Raw genomic sequence first — 15,403 nt, 5'->3', positions numbered from 1 at the left:
TTATGGAGTACCATTCCACACGATTGCAGGGCATCATTTAGTTCTGACTGTAGCCGGTGGGCAGTCTCTATATCAGGCGCTCCACTAACGATATCGTCCATATAGGTATCGTACAGCAACACTTCAGAGGCCAAAGGAAATCTCGTTTTCTCATCTTGAGCCAACTGCTGCAGGGTTCTTATAGCAAGAAAAGGCGCGTTAGACATTCCGTAAGTTACCATTTTCAAACGATACGTAACGATCTCTACCTCAGGTCCAACCTTCCACAGGATACGCTGAAGGTCTCTCTGACTCGCTTCTATAAGAATCTGCCTATACATCTTTTGTATATTTGTAGTAAAAGCAAACTTGTGTCTCCGAAATCGAGAAATAGTCTCAAAGATAACTTCCACCACGTCTCACTTCATAAGTATATCATTTAGAATTAGGCCTGTTGCAGTAGGGGATGAAGCATTGAAGACAATTCTCAGTTTTGTTGTCAGTTTATCAGAGCGAAAAATACCATGGTGTGGTATATATTATTGTGTGGGCGCTTCATTTCATTCAGCAATCCTTTCCATATGACACAACTTCTCATACTCCCTCAGAAAATCCGTATACAAGGACAAATATTCGGGATCCATAGACAAACGCTTCCACAACGAATTAAGTTGCCTTACAGCTTTGTCTTTGGAATTAGCTAAACACGACTAATCCTTACTCAAAGCCATGGATACTACATATTTACCATCCTTATTTCTCTTATGAGTACTCACAAAATGTTCCTCACATAAAGAAGCCTCTGTTAAAAGAGACTGAACTGATAAAAGTAGGCCTGAAACATATCTTATCCTGTCGCGTATTGTAGCACTTTCACTTTTTGAAAGTGGCAACATATAAAAATGAGAGTCAAAATAAAAGAATAGAAAGAAGTTGCTCTCCATTTAGATGTCTGATCATTTTACTTTTTAAAAGCTTTATTAAAAGAAAGGGAAACAGTTTGTTTCTGCAAATCTCAACATTTAGAGACCTCGGTACGTGATTTATGGAAATAAGCAAGAAATATACAGGTCAGACGATCTATAACATTTTGCTTTCGTGTTTTGTCTAAGTTTATGGAAATGGAAGCACTAATTCAGAGACGAAAACCTACCACAGCATCTTTTACGAGAATATGTAATGGAATTAAACTTGAAATAGATAAAGAAAACCCGGACGAAGAATTTATAAGATCAAAATTGACAACTTTAGAACGTTTATCGGACGAACATCGCTCTTATCATATTCAAATTTTAGATTCAGAATATTCTTCTGAAGAGCAGTTTAACAATGAATGGGGAGACGTCGAAGAATACAAAGAAAAATTAGATTTGATTCAAGTTAAAGTTGAAATGTTCTTTTCACGCTAAATTGCGCAATCCATCGCCAGTGTGTCTCCAAACTTAAACGAACGAAAACTCAAGCTGCCTGCAATAGTATTAAAACAATTCGGTGGGGACATTAAAGATTGGTTGTCATTTTGGGGGCAATTCCAACGAATTCATGATGATAAAGAAATTCAGAACGAAGACAAATTTCACTACTTGATCCAAGCTACTATACCTGATACTAGACCACGTGACATTGTCAATAGCTTCCCGGCAACAGCGAAAAATTATCACAAAGTAATAGAAAGCTTGAAAAATAGATACAGACGGGAAGAGCTTATAGTGGAAGTTTATATCCGAGAATTGTTAAGTCTAATTATTAAAAATGTAACTGAGCAAAGAAAAAGGTGCAGTGTGTCCGAGCTGTATGACAAATTAGAATCCTATTTGCGTTCGTTGGAATCAATTGGAATGACAAGCGACAAATACGCTGCCATGTTTTTTCCACTCGCTGAAACGTGTATTCCCAAGGAGTTATTAAGAGTTTGGCTGAGAAATTATGCATCAATAATTACAGAAAAAAATATTTATTCCGAAAAATAAAAATAATTATTGTTATTTTTGAGAAATGAAGTTGAGGGAGAGCAGAGAATTTCTCTGGCAAAGGCTGGGTTTAAATTTGATTTTGGTGCACGAAACGAAGTTAGAAGGGATAAAAGGTTCCAAAATGAAGATTCCGTGAATACTGGGAATGAATTATTCTCAGGCCATAAGAAAACATTTAACCTTGGGGAAAAGAACTCTTGCTTGTTTTGTGAGAAACAACATGAAAGCCAAAATTGTTTTGTGACTCAAAAAATGACTTTAACTCAAAGGAATGATGAAATTAAGAAGAGGAATGGATGTTTCATCCGCCTAAAAATTGGACATAAGGCCAAGCAATGTGGGTCAACTGTTCGATGCTTGATATGCTTAAGAAGACATTGGGCTGTAATGTGTCTAGACTTACAAACACGTAAAAAGAAAGATGATAAAATTAAGGAGGAGGATGCACAAAAGGTATCTTTAGCAAGTACCAGTTTTAATTATCCAGATGAAGTTATCTTCAAACTTTATTAGTGAATATCGAATCTAATAAAAGGGAGAAAACGGTAAGGGCACTCATTGACACTGAATCACAGCGTTCATATATATTAAAAGGAACGGCTGAAGATATTGGGTGCCATTCAAATGGAACAGAAACTTTGATTCATGCTCTTTCTGGAGGAGCCACAACAAAGAGAGAAACCCACAAACACTATGAAGTGTCTCTTAGTAGCCTATATGGCAATTATTCTAGAAGATTAAACCTTTTGGAACAATTGAAGATTTGTGGACCAGTGACCAGTTTGCAGTCTGGACCATGGATAGAAAAAATGAAACAAAAAGGTATCACTGTCTCTGATGTTGGACGAAAATATTTGAAAATAGAGATCCTTATTGGAGCAGACGTCGCAGGTGCATTGTTGACGGAAAAAGTTAACAAATTAGAAAACGGATTGGTTGCTGTGGTATCTTTGCTCAGATGGACAGTTATGGGTAGAATAAATTATTGCACTTCAGAAAGTAATGTGTCTATGTCCTCCCTGATAACGTCCATGTTGGTTCACAGTAGCGACATAGAAAACTTGTGAAAACTAGAGGCATTGAGAATTACAGATTCCAAAGAAAATGGAAGTGATGTTGAATTACAAGAAGCAGTATGAGATCATTTTCACAAGACCCTAAAAAGAACAGAGGATAGATATGAAGTCTCTTTACCTTGGATTAATGACAAAGACAAATTACCCAGTGATAGAGAAATAGCGGAAAAAAGACTAATTTCCACGACAAAGAAACTCGTGTTGAAAGATAAAACAGAAGCTTGCAATGCAGTGTTCGAAGAATGGGTTAAATCCGGAATAATCGAAGAAGTACCAGAAGAGGAGAAAAGTGTGCACAGCCATTACCTCCCACACAGGCCGATATTCAAAGAGCTCTACAACATCCATAAGACCAGTTTTTGATGCTTCGTGAAAGCAGAAGGAGTTTCTTTCCCTTAACGACTGTCTCGCAAAAGGTGAAAATTTAATTGAATTAATACCAAGCCTGCTTCTTGATTTCAGACGAGGAAAAATAGGAATTATTTCAGATATCAAAAAAGCTTTTCTTCAGATATCTATTCAAAAAATTGATCGTGATTTTCTGAGATTTCTTTGGTGGAAAGATTCTGAACAAAAGGAAATAAGAGAGTTTCGACACTGCAGAGTAGTTTTTGGATTAAAATGCAGTCCATTTTTATTAGGTACAGTGATTAATTCGCATTTGGATCGGTGTGATATTTCTCTAAAAGAAACAGCTTCAAAATTGAAATCTTCGTTTTATGTTGATAACTGTGTCACCTCAGTCAATTCGAATGAAGAAGCAGAAGATTTTATTACAAAGTCAACTCGATTGATGGCAAGTGGTAACTTCGACTTAAGAAGGTGGGAGCAGACAGAGAAGAGCAATGTGAAATCGACTACCACTAAAAGTTCTTCGTCTTATGTGGGATAAGTTTGAAGATTCACTGTTTTGTGACATACCTAATATCGACTTAGATGACATTATAGTAACAAGACGAAACGTGTTATCAATTGCACAGAGAATCTTCGACCCAATCGGTTTTAGCTGTCCTTTCACGCTTCGACCAAAGATATACTTGCAAAATAGTTGGGAAACTAAATTAAGCTGGAATGCAGAGCTGCCTGAGGAAATCAAAAGAAAATTCTTAAAATGGGTTAAGGAATTACCCTTGTTAGCATCAGTACAGATTCTTAGGCAAGTTACTCAGACAGATGGGCAGTCTTTTAGCCTCCATACATTTTCCGATGCTTCACAGGGATCTTATGCGAGTGTAGTATTTTTAAGAAGCCAAAAATCAGATAAAGTCGAAGTGACATTATTGCAAGCTAAAGCCAGAGTAGCTCTGTTAAAGAAAACAACTATACCAAGACTTGAATTGCTTGCTTGTCTTGTTGGATCGAGGTTGGCTTCATCCATTAAGAAGAACCTCAAGGTCGTAATTTCAAAAGAGTATTACTGGACCGACTCTTCGACAGCACTCTTCTGGATAAAAAATGTAGAAGCTTGGGGAACTTTTGTGAATAACAGAATTTCAGAAATTAGGAACCTGACAGACTTTAGAAATTGGCCCCATATACCTGGTACAGAAAATCCAGTCGACATGCCATCAAGAAGATGCTCAGTGAAGAAACTTATTGAATCCAGATGGTGGGAGGGGCCTCATTGGCTGGCATTGTCGGAAGAAGAATGTCCTCATTCTGCGCCCATCGATGACAAAGTGGAGGCTAACAAAGAAAAATATAGAGAAATAATGACGTCATTAAACTATGTTGATGATTTTTCTTCACGAGTCTTCAACTACTTTTCAAAATACACGAAAATACTAAGAATGATCGGTTGGATACACAGATTTATAGGAAATTGCCAGAAGACAAAAGTAGAAAGAGAAGACGGCGAGTTAAAGGTCAATGAGCTAAAAATGGCAGAGAAATCTATCGTAAAGATTAATCAACATGATTCATTTTCTTCAGAAGATATAAAGAAGATGAAGTCACTTAGTGTGTTCAAAGATGAGGAAAACATTTTACGTGTTAAGACCAGATTAACTGAAAGAAAGGATCATCACAATTTTATTTTCCCCATGTTGCTTCCGAAGAAGCATGCAGTTGTGGAGAAGTTGATACTTCATAAACATCTATCTTTGTCTCATGCCGGGATACATATATTAATCTCCAAACTTCGAGAAACCTTTTGGATTATCAAAAGCAGATCAACTATCCGAGGAGCTTTATCTCGATGTGTTAGATGCAGAAGGCATGAAGCTAAAGGACTGCAGACAGTACCAACTACTCAGGGCGAAAATAGAGTTAGAGATGCTAAGATTTTCGAAATTGTGGGAGTAGATTTACCGACCCATTAGTTTTGAAGAACGAGTAAAGCCTGGATCATACTTTTCACCTGTGCTGTTTTCAGAGCGGTTCATTTGGAACTGATTTTGACCCCCTCTACTCAGGGATTTTTACTTGGATTTAGAAGATTTATTGCGCGTAGAGGGCGGCCATCGATAATTTACAGCGACAATGGTAGTAATTTTGTCGGATCCAACAATCTCTTTGAGTCAATCAATTGAAAAATTCTTGGAAGGGAAGCTGCCTTATTAAGATAGACTGAAAGTTTAGTCCACCAGTAACACTATGGTGGGGCAAATGATTAAGAAACTTTTACGTCGTAGCTTGGGCCAGGCGTCTTTAAACTACGAAGAGTTAATGAGTGTATTGTGCTACTGCGAATCAAATGTGAATGCCAGACCCCTTACATATGTAACAGAGGATTCTGACGATCGTATTCCTTTGATACCGTCCTTATTTTTAGGTGAAATTTCAGAGTTTGGTGTACCTAACTTCGATCACTTAGATCGAATTGACTTCAACAAAAGACTTAGACATCTTCAAAGTGTGCGAGAACTTCTGAGAAGAAGATTTAGATTGGAATATCTCAGCTTATTGGTTCAACGTCCATCAACAATGTTAATTTCTAGACAGATTAAAATTGGGGATATAGTTCTCGTCGAGTGTGACAACAAGCGCAAAGTGATATGGCCTCTGGCCAAAGTGACAGATATATCCTTGAAAAGATGGCAATATTCATGTTGTTCGTGTCAAAACCGCTTCCGCAGAATTAGTTCGACCTCGAAATACCTTTATCTGTGGAATCAGATATGAAAAATGAAACTGAAACACATGAAAAGGAAAATATAATTTCTGAATCACCGATGAACAATTCTGTTCCAGAGTTGTCCCAGAAGTTCAGAACTATCGTGACTAGATCTGGAAGACAAATTAAACTCCCATCCAGATTTATTACTTGAACTCTAATTAAGTAACTTTAAAGTTTAAATACTAAGAATTGAATTTTTAACTATTTAACTTTATTTAGCTTCATAATTGTTTCATTAGTATTTTGATTAATTTATGTGTCATTAATTAAAAGGTGGGAGGCCTGAAACATATCTTATCCTGTCGCGTATTGTAGCACTTTCACTTTTTGAAAGAGACAACATGTAAAAATTAGAGTCAAAATGAAAGAATAGGAAGAAGTTGCTCTCAATTTAAATGACTGATTATTTTACTTTTTAAAAGCTTTATTAGGAGAAAGGGAAACAGTTTCTGCAAATCTCAACAGCCACCGTATTTCCCTCATACTCTACTTCAACGCTCTCAATTTCCGAAAATTGTTCCAAGATTTTGTCATCATCGAGAACCAACCAACAATGAACCCGATCCTCCACCACCTGATCTACAATCCCATTCACAACATAACCAAAGACAGTATCTTGCAACAGCAATTGCGAGTTTTCAACATATATCTTTCCCGGTTTCAACAGCTCATAAAAGACCTCCGCTCCAAGCAACATATTGTCAGGAACACTAAACCCAGGGTCAGCTAAAGACACGCGCTCCGAAATATTAGCATCCATATTGACAACTTTATTTGGAATAAGATGGGTAATTTTATTGACCACTAGCATCAATAACTTCTCATAGTTTTTATCCCTATTTGTCACCTAAGTCCTTACACAATTCTTTATTACCATACTATCATTATTAACACATGAAACCACGGTATTTTCTCCAAATTGAGATGCAACCTCTCTGCGCATGGCCTAGTACACAAACAAGATTGAGAACCAGTATGCAGAAGGCATCCCACCTCAACACATTGCGAGAATTTATTTTTAATAAATGCGCGAATAGTGCTTAAAAGAACGTTTTTTGCCTCTCCCTTCTCAAGGCTAGTCGCCACCAATTGGGATTGCGAAACCGCTTCCGGAGTTTCCTCGCTCTGTTTTGGAATAGAAACAGGTGCACCGTATTTCAACTGAGACATGGGGTAGCTAGAATCTTCAAGCGGGAATTGAATCATACTATGACGAGGCTTCGAACAAAAAACAATTTTTAACCGAACAGATTTCACTCAATTTATGAAACATAAAACAACGAAAGCAAAGATTATTTCGCTTAATCACTTCCGCTCTTTTCCAGACTGAAAGTCATCTAAATTGTGCACATTTAGAAAGAGGAAGTGATAATCTCTTACACAGAACACAAGTTGTACTTTTAGTTTCTGACAAGAAGACCTTGGACACATTTTCATTTGTTTTCCAATTTGGAGTGCTTTGCCATTTATTTCCAACCACTCGTTTTGATTCATCAACGGCATTTCTATTTACTAGTTCATTCAAATTCCCACCTCTAGATGACAAATAAATGTCACACTCCCGTCCAAGCTGCTGAGGTTTGAAAAAACTTTCACCCTGTTTGATTCCAATATGTGTCATTAATTCACGATCTAAAGTCTATCCTATAGATTCAAATTCTGTTACTTTGCGTAATTGACAGTAATAGTCGAAGGAAGCACACAAGCGAGTAGCAAATTGAACGTACTTTTCTGATGGTTGTTTTTGAGCTCTTTTAAAATTATTATGGCATTCTTGGGGTGTGGACTGAAATTCCTTTAATACTAATTCTTTTATTTTTTCATAATCGCCCAAGTCCTCTTGATCAACAAAAGTAAGTAAATTATTTACTTTTTCTCCTAAAATATTTAACAGAATCTCGGCTTTTAATTCATTAGGTACAGATTTATTTTCGAATGTTTTTTCCAAAGAACAGAAAAACAAATTAAATGATTCGGATTTAACGGAGACAGGAATTGTCAAAACTTTAACACTTCGAATTAGACATTCTAAGTTATCGGTTGGGGAACTCTGTTCTTTTATTTCAGAAACCTGTGACATGTCAGCCAAGCCCTTCTTTGCATTCGCAAGCTCTAGCTCTTTTTCAAATTAGGATAATCTTAATTTCTGTAATTCTATTTCATCCCTTCTCTCTCTCACGCGCGCTCTTTTTCCCTATTTTCGTTCTTGAATATTTGAAATGAATTCACGTTCAAAGTCAATATCGTCCCTATACAAATCACTTGATTCAATTAGGTTTTTTAATTCAATCACCTTAGCCTTGGCAGGAATTTCCAAACCCATTTCCTCCGCCAGCATTATGAGCTCAGTCTTCTTATAATTTAATTTAAAAGCTATTTCTGCTATTCAAAAGAATTAAATTACAAAATACACTTAACAGCTAGACAGAAAACCCAACTTCACATTCAAATTTCGAACCCAAGTAAAACCAAAATCACTGACAAACGCAACCATTAAACAAGGAATAATTCACAAAAGCAAACAACACAATACACTGCAATATAAATAGAAAGTACTTCACACTAAAATCCCATATTCAAATCCACCAGCGAGAACAACTCAGTATCTAAAACTCTACACATAAAGCAATTAATAACAAGTAAAACTAATAACTAAAATTAATAACATTAAAATTAATAACAAGTAAAGAATCCACCCACACAATCAAATGCAATTCACATTACCTCACAAATCTTCAAAGTTGAATTCAGCACATGGAATTCCACAGGTCACCGACCTTTCTCTCGGGTTTGGTCGGACCAAAATGTTTAAGCAATCACTACACACAAAAACTCACGCAGCACACGAGCAAGTAGACTGTAATACTGAATTTTATTAAGAGGAATTTCCGAGTCTTATGGAGCACCCAACCTCTTTCACGAGGCTATCTTCTTCACTTGCAGAATAATGCCTTCATAGCGGATTTGCCCTGTTCTGAGTTGGTGTGGAAAATGTACTTCTATTTGGTCTGATCCTGTGTGGAAGGCATGGGTACGGGACTGAATTTTATTAACGAAGTATACACAATATAAATGAACAGGCACGCCATCTGTGGGCGACATCACCAAAAGAAAGGCGGCGAGTTAACAATTGTTTTTAGCCGAGTATGGAAAAACTGAAGTGGGTGCTGAAATAAAAAATTCTTTTTTTTTATAAAAGGCTCATCTCCAACGGATATTAAAACTAAGCCAGATATTACACTGGGGAATCTGCTCCTTCATTTACAGTTGTTAAAACATGGGTTGCAGACTTTGCACTCTGGCGGAGGAGCGTTCTGGAAGACCAAAATCAGCCAATACAGATGAAATCATTAGAAAAGTTCACAAAAATATTATGAATGATCACCGATTGAAATTGGACAGAGGTTACAGAGTCAGTTGGTATATTCAAAAAACGAACATATCATACTTGAATCGATATTTTGGGTACGAGAAATTTATCAGCAAGATAGGTGCCGCGTTTGCTGATCTTGGATCAAAAACTGCAGAGCATGACGATATCAAAACTGCACAATTCAAATCCAACTGGTTTTTTTGCGGCGTTTCTTTACTGTGGATGAGACATGTATTCATCACTATACTCCAGAGACCAAACAGCAATCAAAATAATGGATGGTGAAGGACGAATCAGCACCAAAATAAGCACAAAGTACACCATCTGCTGGAAAGTTTATGGCAACAGTTTTTTGGGACGTTGAGGGAATTTTATTATTGGATTATTTAGAAAAAGGCAGGACCATCAACGCTGACTATTATGCTAATCTTTAAGATAAACTGCATTTCAAAAGAAAAGTTGATCAAGAAGAAAGACCTGTTTCACCAGGACAATGCTTCCGTCCACAAGGCTGTCATTGTGATGGCAAAACTTCATAAACTGAAGTTTGAAATTCTTCTTCATGTATCCTATTCTTCTGATATGGTCCCCTCGGACGAAAACTTCTTCCCCAACCTGAAAAATTTTTGGCTGGAAGGAAATTTTGTTCTGATATCAAAGTCATCTCAGCAACGAGTGCCTAATTTGAGGCCTTAGAAGAAAGCTCTTACAAAAAGGGGAACAAGCATTGCCGCACTGCTTGAGCAAGTGTATGCCTTTCGAAGATTACATTGGAAAAATAAAGCAATTATTAAATACAATTTGTTTATTTTCCTTGTTAGGCCAGAAACATTTCTACCCACCCTCACACATAGTTTCACAAAGCTTCCAGAATCTTTGATAACTTTATAATATAAAGGAATAAATAAAAATTAATTAAGATTGAAGGCAGCTGATATTATATAGAATAAATAACTTAAGTATAATGATAACAATATATTTTTAAAAAATAAAAAAAGGATTTTTATTATTATTATTATTTTGATAAACAGAGCCAGTAGGAAAGTACATTTGAAAGCTAATTTTTATTACAACAGAATAATGGCATTGTAACAAAACAATATAACATAAGCTTACCTAAGAGGAATAACACCAAGACCATTAAAAATACCATAAAATAGGTATTTGCTTTTTCTCCAATAGCTTCCCATAAATGGAAAAGGAGGATATATTTCCATCTGGGAAGAAAAAAAAGTGGGTGGAGGGAAGTAATTATTATGTTTTTTAAACTGTTTTTGAAATCTTTAAAAACTATAACAATTTTAAAATGAAGAAATATTCAAACATCCATTAATTAATTATATTTTATCTAACTATCCATCCATCTAACAGTTTTATTATTATTTCAAAATTAAATAAAAATTATAAAATTTCAGCCAAAAATATTGGATTAGGCTAAACCAGAACACTTAACATATATTAAGAAAATCCCAAAGATAATCTGCAATGAGACTAAAAATCAAATTGAGTAGCATCAGTTTGGGGTAAATTTTGTTTCAAATGACTTTTTTATTGCCTTGATTTGATATGTGTTCAGTCACCAATATATTCAAGTTTTTATTGAAATAAATATATCCTATCAAAATAGAATTTTATGAAGTGGTATGCTTTTTCTATGCATCAAATTATAGTCATAAAATATATAGCTTCGTATCATATGAACACATTCTTTTATAAAGAATAGGGTGAAAAAAAAAGGGGAGGGGGGCAAAATGTATTTTATTTGGAAAATAGAAAGAAGTGTATTATAATAATATATTAGAATATTTTTTTCTATGTTATATATCATTTTAGAGTAATGCTATGTTATGTATTATTTTTTAAAAAATGCTATGTTATGTATCATTTTAAAGTAATGCATCATAAAATTTTCAAATATGTTAATTTTTAGAAATACTTAATATCATTACAATCCTAATTTAAAATACTGTCTGTTAAAAAAAAAAAAAACATTAGAAAATGAATGAGTAATGACTAGAATTATTTGATTTTATCTATATGATATCTGACTGTTTTTTTCTCTAATAAATTCCTTTCTTTAAACCACATTAAATGACAAATTAATAATAATTTTTTTGATGATCCCAAAAGTTCATAGTATTTATTTTAATACAATTTAAATAAATATAGACCATTTGTAAATAATTAATATATTAAATTAAAAATATAGACCATTAAAAGATTTAACACTTTTCCCAATATACCAGCGTAAGCAATAAAATCGCCAATAATGATGCAACCAATGCCAAACGGAATATCGCCGCTGGTAACCTGGTAATGCTGGAGTGATTTGTTTCGGCAACTGTGTGCTGTAGCCAAAAAGTCTGCTTGGCGAGATTTGTGCCGGTATAATGGAAAAGGTTTCATGTAATTTGATATACAACAGAATCAAATTCTGCTCCTTTTTAATAACAGCAGAATTTGTAAATACATAAAGCATCAAATGATAGCATAAAAAAGAAAAAATATAAAGCAAAATAAGGCATTGAAAAGTTAGAACCCATAATATTTATCATCACATTATTTCTCAAAATATAAAAATGCTACCAATATTAGATAATAAAACAGTATCTCAACAGCTCAATATAATAGTTTTCAATTTAAGAAAGAATTCATCATAGGAAAATATTCATTTTGAAAAATGAAAGGATTAGTTACAATTCATGGTTTACAAAATTTTTAATTATTATTTTTAATTTTTATTTATTTTAAAATTATAATACAAAAAATTAAATTAATATAAAACAAACTTACATTCTAGCAGATATGAATGGCAATATCAGCAAGATAATTATAAAAAGTTCTAAGTATAAAAATGATGCAATGAGTGTCCACTGTATCGTCATTTTGTAATTTTTCTCAAAAAAATCCTAATGAAATAGAAAAAAGGAATTTATGAGACAGATTGTTCACATTTAATATCATTGCATGAATACTACCATTAATTGCATGAATACTACCATTATTATAAAATAAAAAAGTACACAGAAAGATGTGATTAGACAAAACTCACAATGCTCTACAAGATGGTGACTGTGATTCATGTCCCACTTGATTTCACTTGTATCTAGCTTAAATCTATAAGTCTAGAACTCATAAAATCTTTTATAAGTCAAAGTTATCTAGAACACTAATATTAGAATTTTGATTTTAACTTCTACATACAAGGATGGAGTGTCTTCATATAGAGCTTTCATTGAAAGTTGACCCTAATAATTTGTATTTTGTCAAGAGGAAAACTCCCAATAGCCAACCAGGCCAAATACAAAAAATTCGTAGTAAAATGTAGGTACTTTTCCATTAGCCGGGTGCAAGCGAAAAATTTCTAAATAATGTAGAAATCCACCAAATTTCTTACGTTAAATTCGTGTTTGGTTCACAATCCGTTAGCCGGGCACAAGCGAAAAATCGCCAAATAATGCAAAATTCCACCAAATTTCTTACGCCAATTGGCGACATTTGCCCCCGGCTAACAGAAAAGTACCAAAATGCATATTGATCTACCAATTTGTATAATTTAGGTTAAAAGCAAAGAAAATAAAAACTATAACCTTCTAAATTGTATTAATCTTGATGAATTTTAAAAACAAACAAGTTGGTAGTCAAATTGAAAGTCTTCTTAAATCAGGGCAGAATTGATCTTCTTCAATTAGAGAAGTTGAACCTGAGCTAAACAAATTAATTTGGCATTTCCTATCAACTCCACCATGAAAAACCAAGATTTGGTTCTTTTACTTATCATGGAACCTTCAGCACTCAGATGTCAATATAAATTATTTTATCTAGATCATCTTTACAAAGAAAATTCAGGCAAAAAATGTGGAAAGCTATTTTTTTTATCTCAAATATATTTTTAAATATATTTTGAATTGCTCCTTATACTTTCATTATTTATATGAAATAATGTAACTGAAAAAGAAAGTGTAACTGGAGGAAAATGTAACTGAATTCTTTAAAAAAAAAAATAATTCACCATATATATTTTTATTAACTATTTAGTTGATTTTATTCATAAAATGTCAAAAATATTTTAAAGTATGAATAGTAAACATCTATCTATCCAATTTTCGAAAGATATATTAAAAGAAAACAAGCCTCCTCTAAGATTTTATACACTTTTAAAAAAAGTTTTTTTAAATATTTCTCTTCTAAATGCGAAGCCACTACTTCTATACTAAAAATTATGAATCTAAAAATCATTTTAAAATATTGATTTGCATTTTCTCAAAATAACGATAAATAATTATCTAGTAACAGAATTCATTCGAAATATTTTTATTATAATGATACATTATTCATTTGATTAATTTTTTAAATCTAAAATTCAGCTTTATTAAATAGACTTAACACCTGATTTGTATCATGTAAATATAACATTTAAATTACACAATTTTCATCATCCTTATATGTTTCAACACATGCAGAATTTCCACTTACCCAGGATTTGAATTTGAGATTCATGTAATTAGACAAATTGAAAAATGAAAATATACATTAATTTTTTAAAAAGTTGAAAGTGCTAATTTTCTGTTTTAACTTTAATGAGTTTCATTATGTATTATAATTCAGACCATTGTCATATAAGCTTTAATGCAAATTAATGAAAATAAGAAGGAAGCAGAGTAGGACTATCCAGTTTAAGTAAGAAACTTTTAATTTTTAAAGGCAGGGAAGTTAGATATTGAACAAGAAAAAAAAAAAGTAAAAATCAATAGCAATGTTATAAACATGAAAAATAAAAGAGAACACAAGCATATGCGCAATTTCTTTCATTTCTATTTTAATACAATATATTATGTGTACGATTTGTCATATACTAATCAGTATTATGTTATTCAAATTTTAATATAATGTATAATAATTTTGAAATGGATTTATCAAACTTATTATATGACTATTTGCTGAGTGGAATAAAGATTGGAATAGCACAACTTCAATTTACATATTTTCAAAGATCAGATCTATAATGAAATTGAGGGCTAATTATGAAGTACATTTTAAATTAAACATAATTAAAAATTTTGCCCAATCAAGTTTTAAATATATTTCATGAGAAAACTCTTTCCTTTCAAAATAAAATCTGGATTGGATAATGTTTGTTATTTTGCTTTTTGCCCTTGGTTTTAAAAGATTATTGCTGAAATTCATTTATAAAAAAAAATGAAAATGTGAACTATTTAATTAAAAAACAAATAATTAAATAATCGATACAATTTTAAAAATATAGACAATCACAAATACAAATAAATTATTTTTTTGAAAAAATAAATTAATAAATTTTTTGCCCTTCTTTTAAAATTACTATCCAAATGTAATATCAAATGGAGTACAACTGAGTAACATTTTAGAGTTTACATTTCAAACAAATTCACACGCCATGCATTATTATAATGGGTGAATACTTAAATAAATAAATATATCATAATTATCGCGGGGGAGAATATGTCAGTCATGCACATAAAAGGACACATCGATGAAGTTGTAATAAAATTCAGAATGCCTTACTTTTAAAGTAGAAAAATTCGATATTCTTTTTAATCATTTAACTACAACTTTTCATTGGAAAACATGATTCGTGCAGTAAGCATAGGAAACAGAAACTTTTTTTTTTTTTCGAATGAAATGAGCACCGAGTAGGAGAGCAGAAAGATAAATTTGTAAACATGTGACAATATGAAACTTTCCCTAGTAAAATGGGAATCAATAAATTAACTACACACTTCTTTGCAGTAATACTAGAAATTCGAGAAAAAAATTTTTAAAATATTTTAAAGAATATAAGTAGTTGAAACTACATCCTTTCTTCAATTATCGAGATCTATAGAAAGAACATTCACAGAGGACT

General features: G+C 32.9%; 1 protein-coding gene across 4 annotated transcripts in view; it reads right to left on the bottom strand.

The window, feature by feature from the left end:
• Nucleotides 1-15,372, bottom strand: part of LOC129966830 (B-cell receptor-associated protein 31-like) — a 32,650-nt gene extending 17,278 nt beyond the window's left edge. Inside the window, exons 1-3 of one of the 4 annotated variants that reach the window (XM_056081411.1) lie at nt 15,064-15,372; nt 12,313-12,428; nt 10,636-10,736 (exon numbers count right to left, since the gene is read on the bottom strand). In XM_056081411.1, coding sequence (XP_055937386.1) covers nt 10,636-10,736; nt 12,313-12,404 — 193 coding nt within the window. In that variant the 5' untranslated portion in view covers nt 12,405-12,428; nt 15,064-15,372. Of the gene's footprint in view, nt 1-4,567; nt 4,694-10,635; nt 10,737-12,312; nt 12,429-12,571; nt 13,352-13,995; nt 14,123-15,063 lie in introns of those variants that run through there. The other 3 variants (XM_056081410.1, XM_056081412.1, XM_056081413.1) reach the window with 3 other exon arrangements.
• Nucleotides 15,373-15,403: the final 31 nt, after the last annotated feature.

Source organism: Argiope bruennichi, chromosome 4 (assembly GCF_947563725.1).
Source record: "Argiope bruennichi chromosome 4, qqArgBrue1.1, whole genome shotgun sequence".
In the NCBI taxonomy this organism is placed as follows: Eukaryota; Metazoa; Arthropoda; class Arachnida; order Araneae; family Araneidae; genus Argiope; species Argiope bruennichi.
This window is presented reverse-complemented; position numbering and strand designations above follow the sequence as displayed.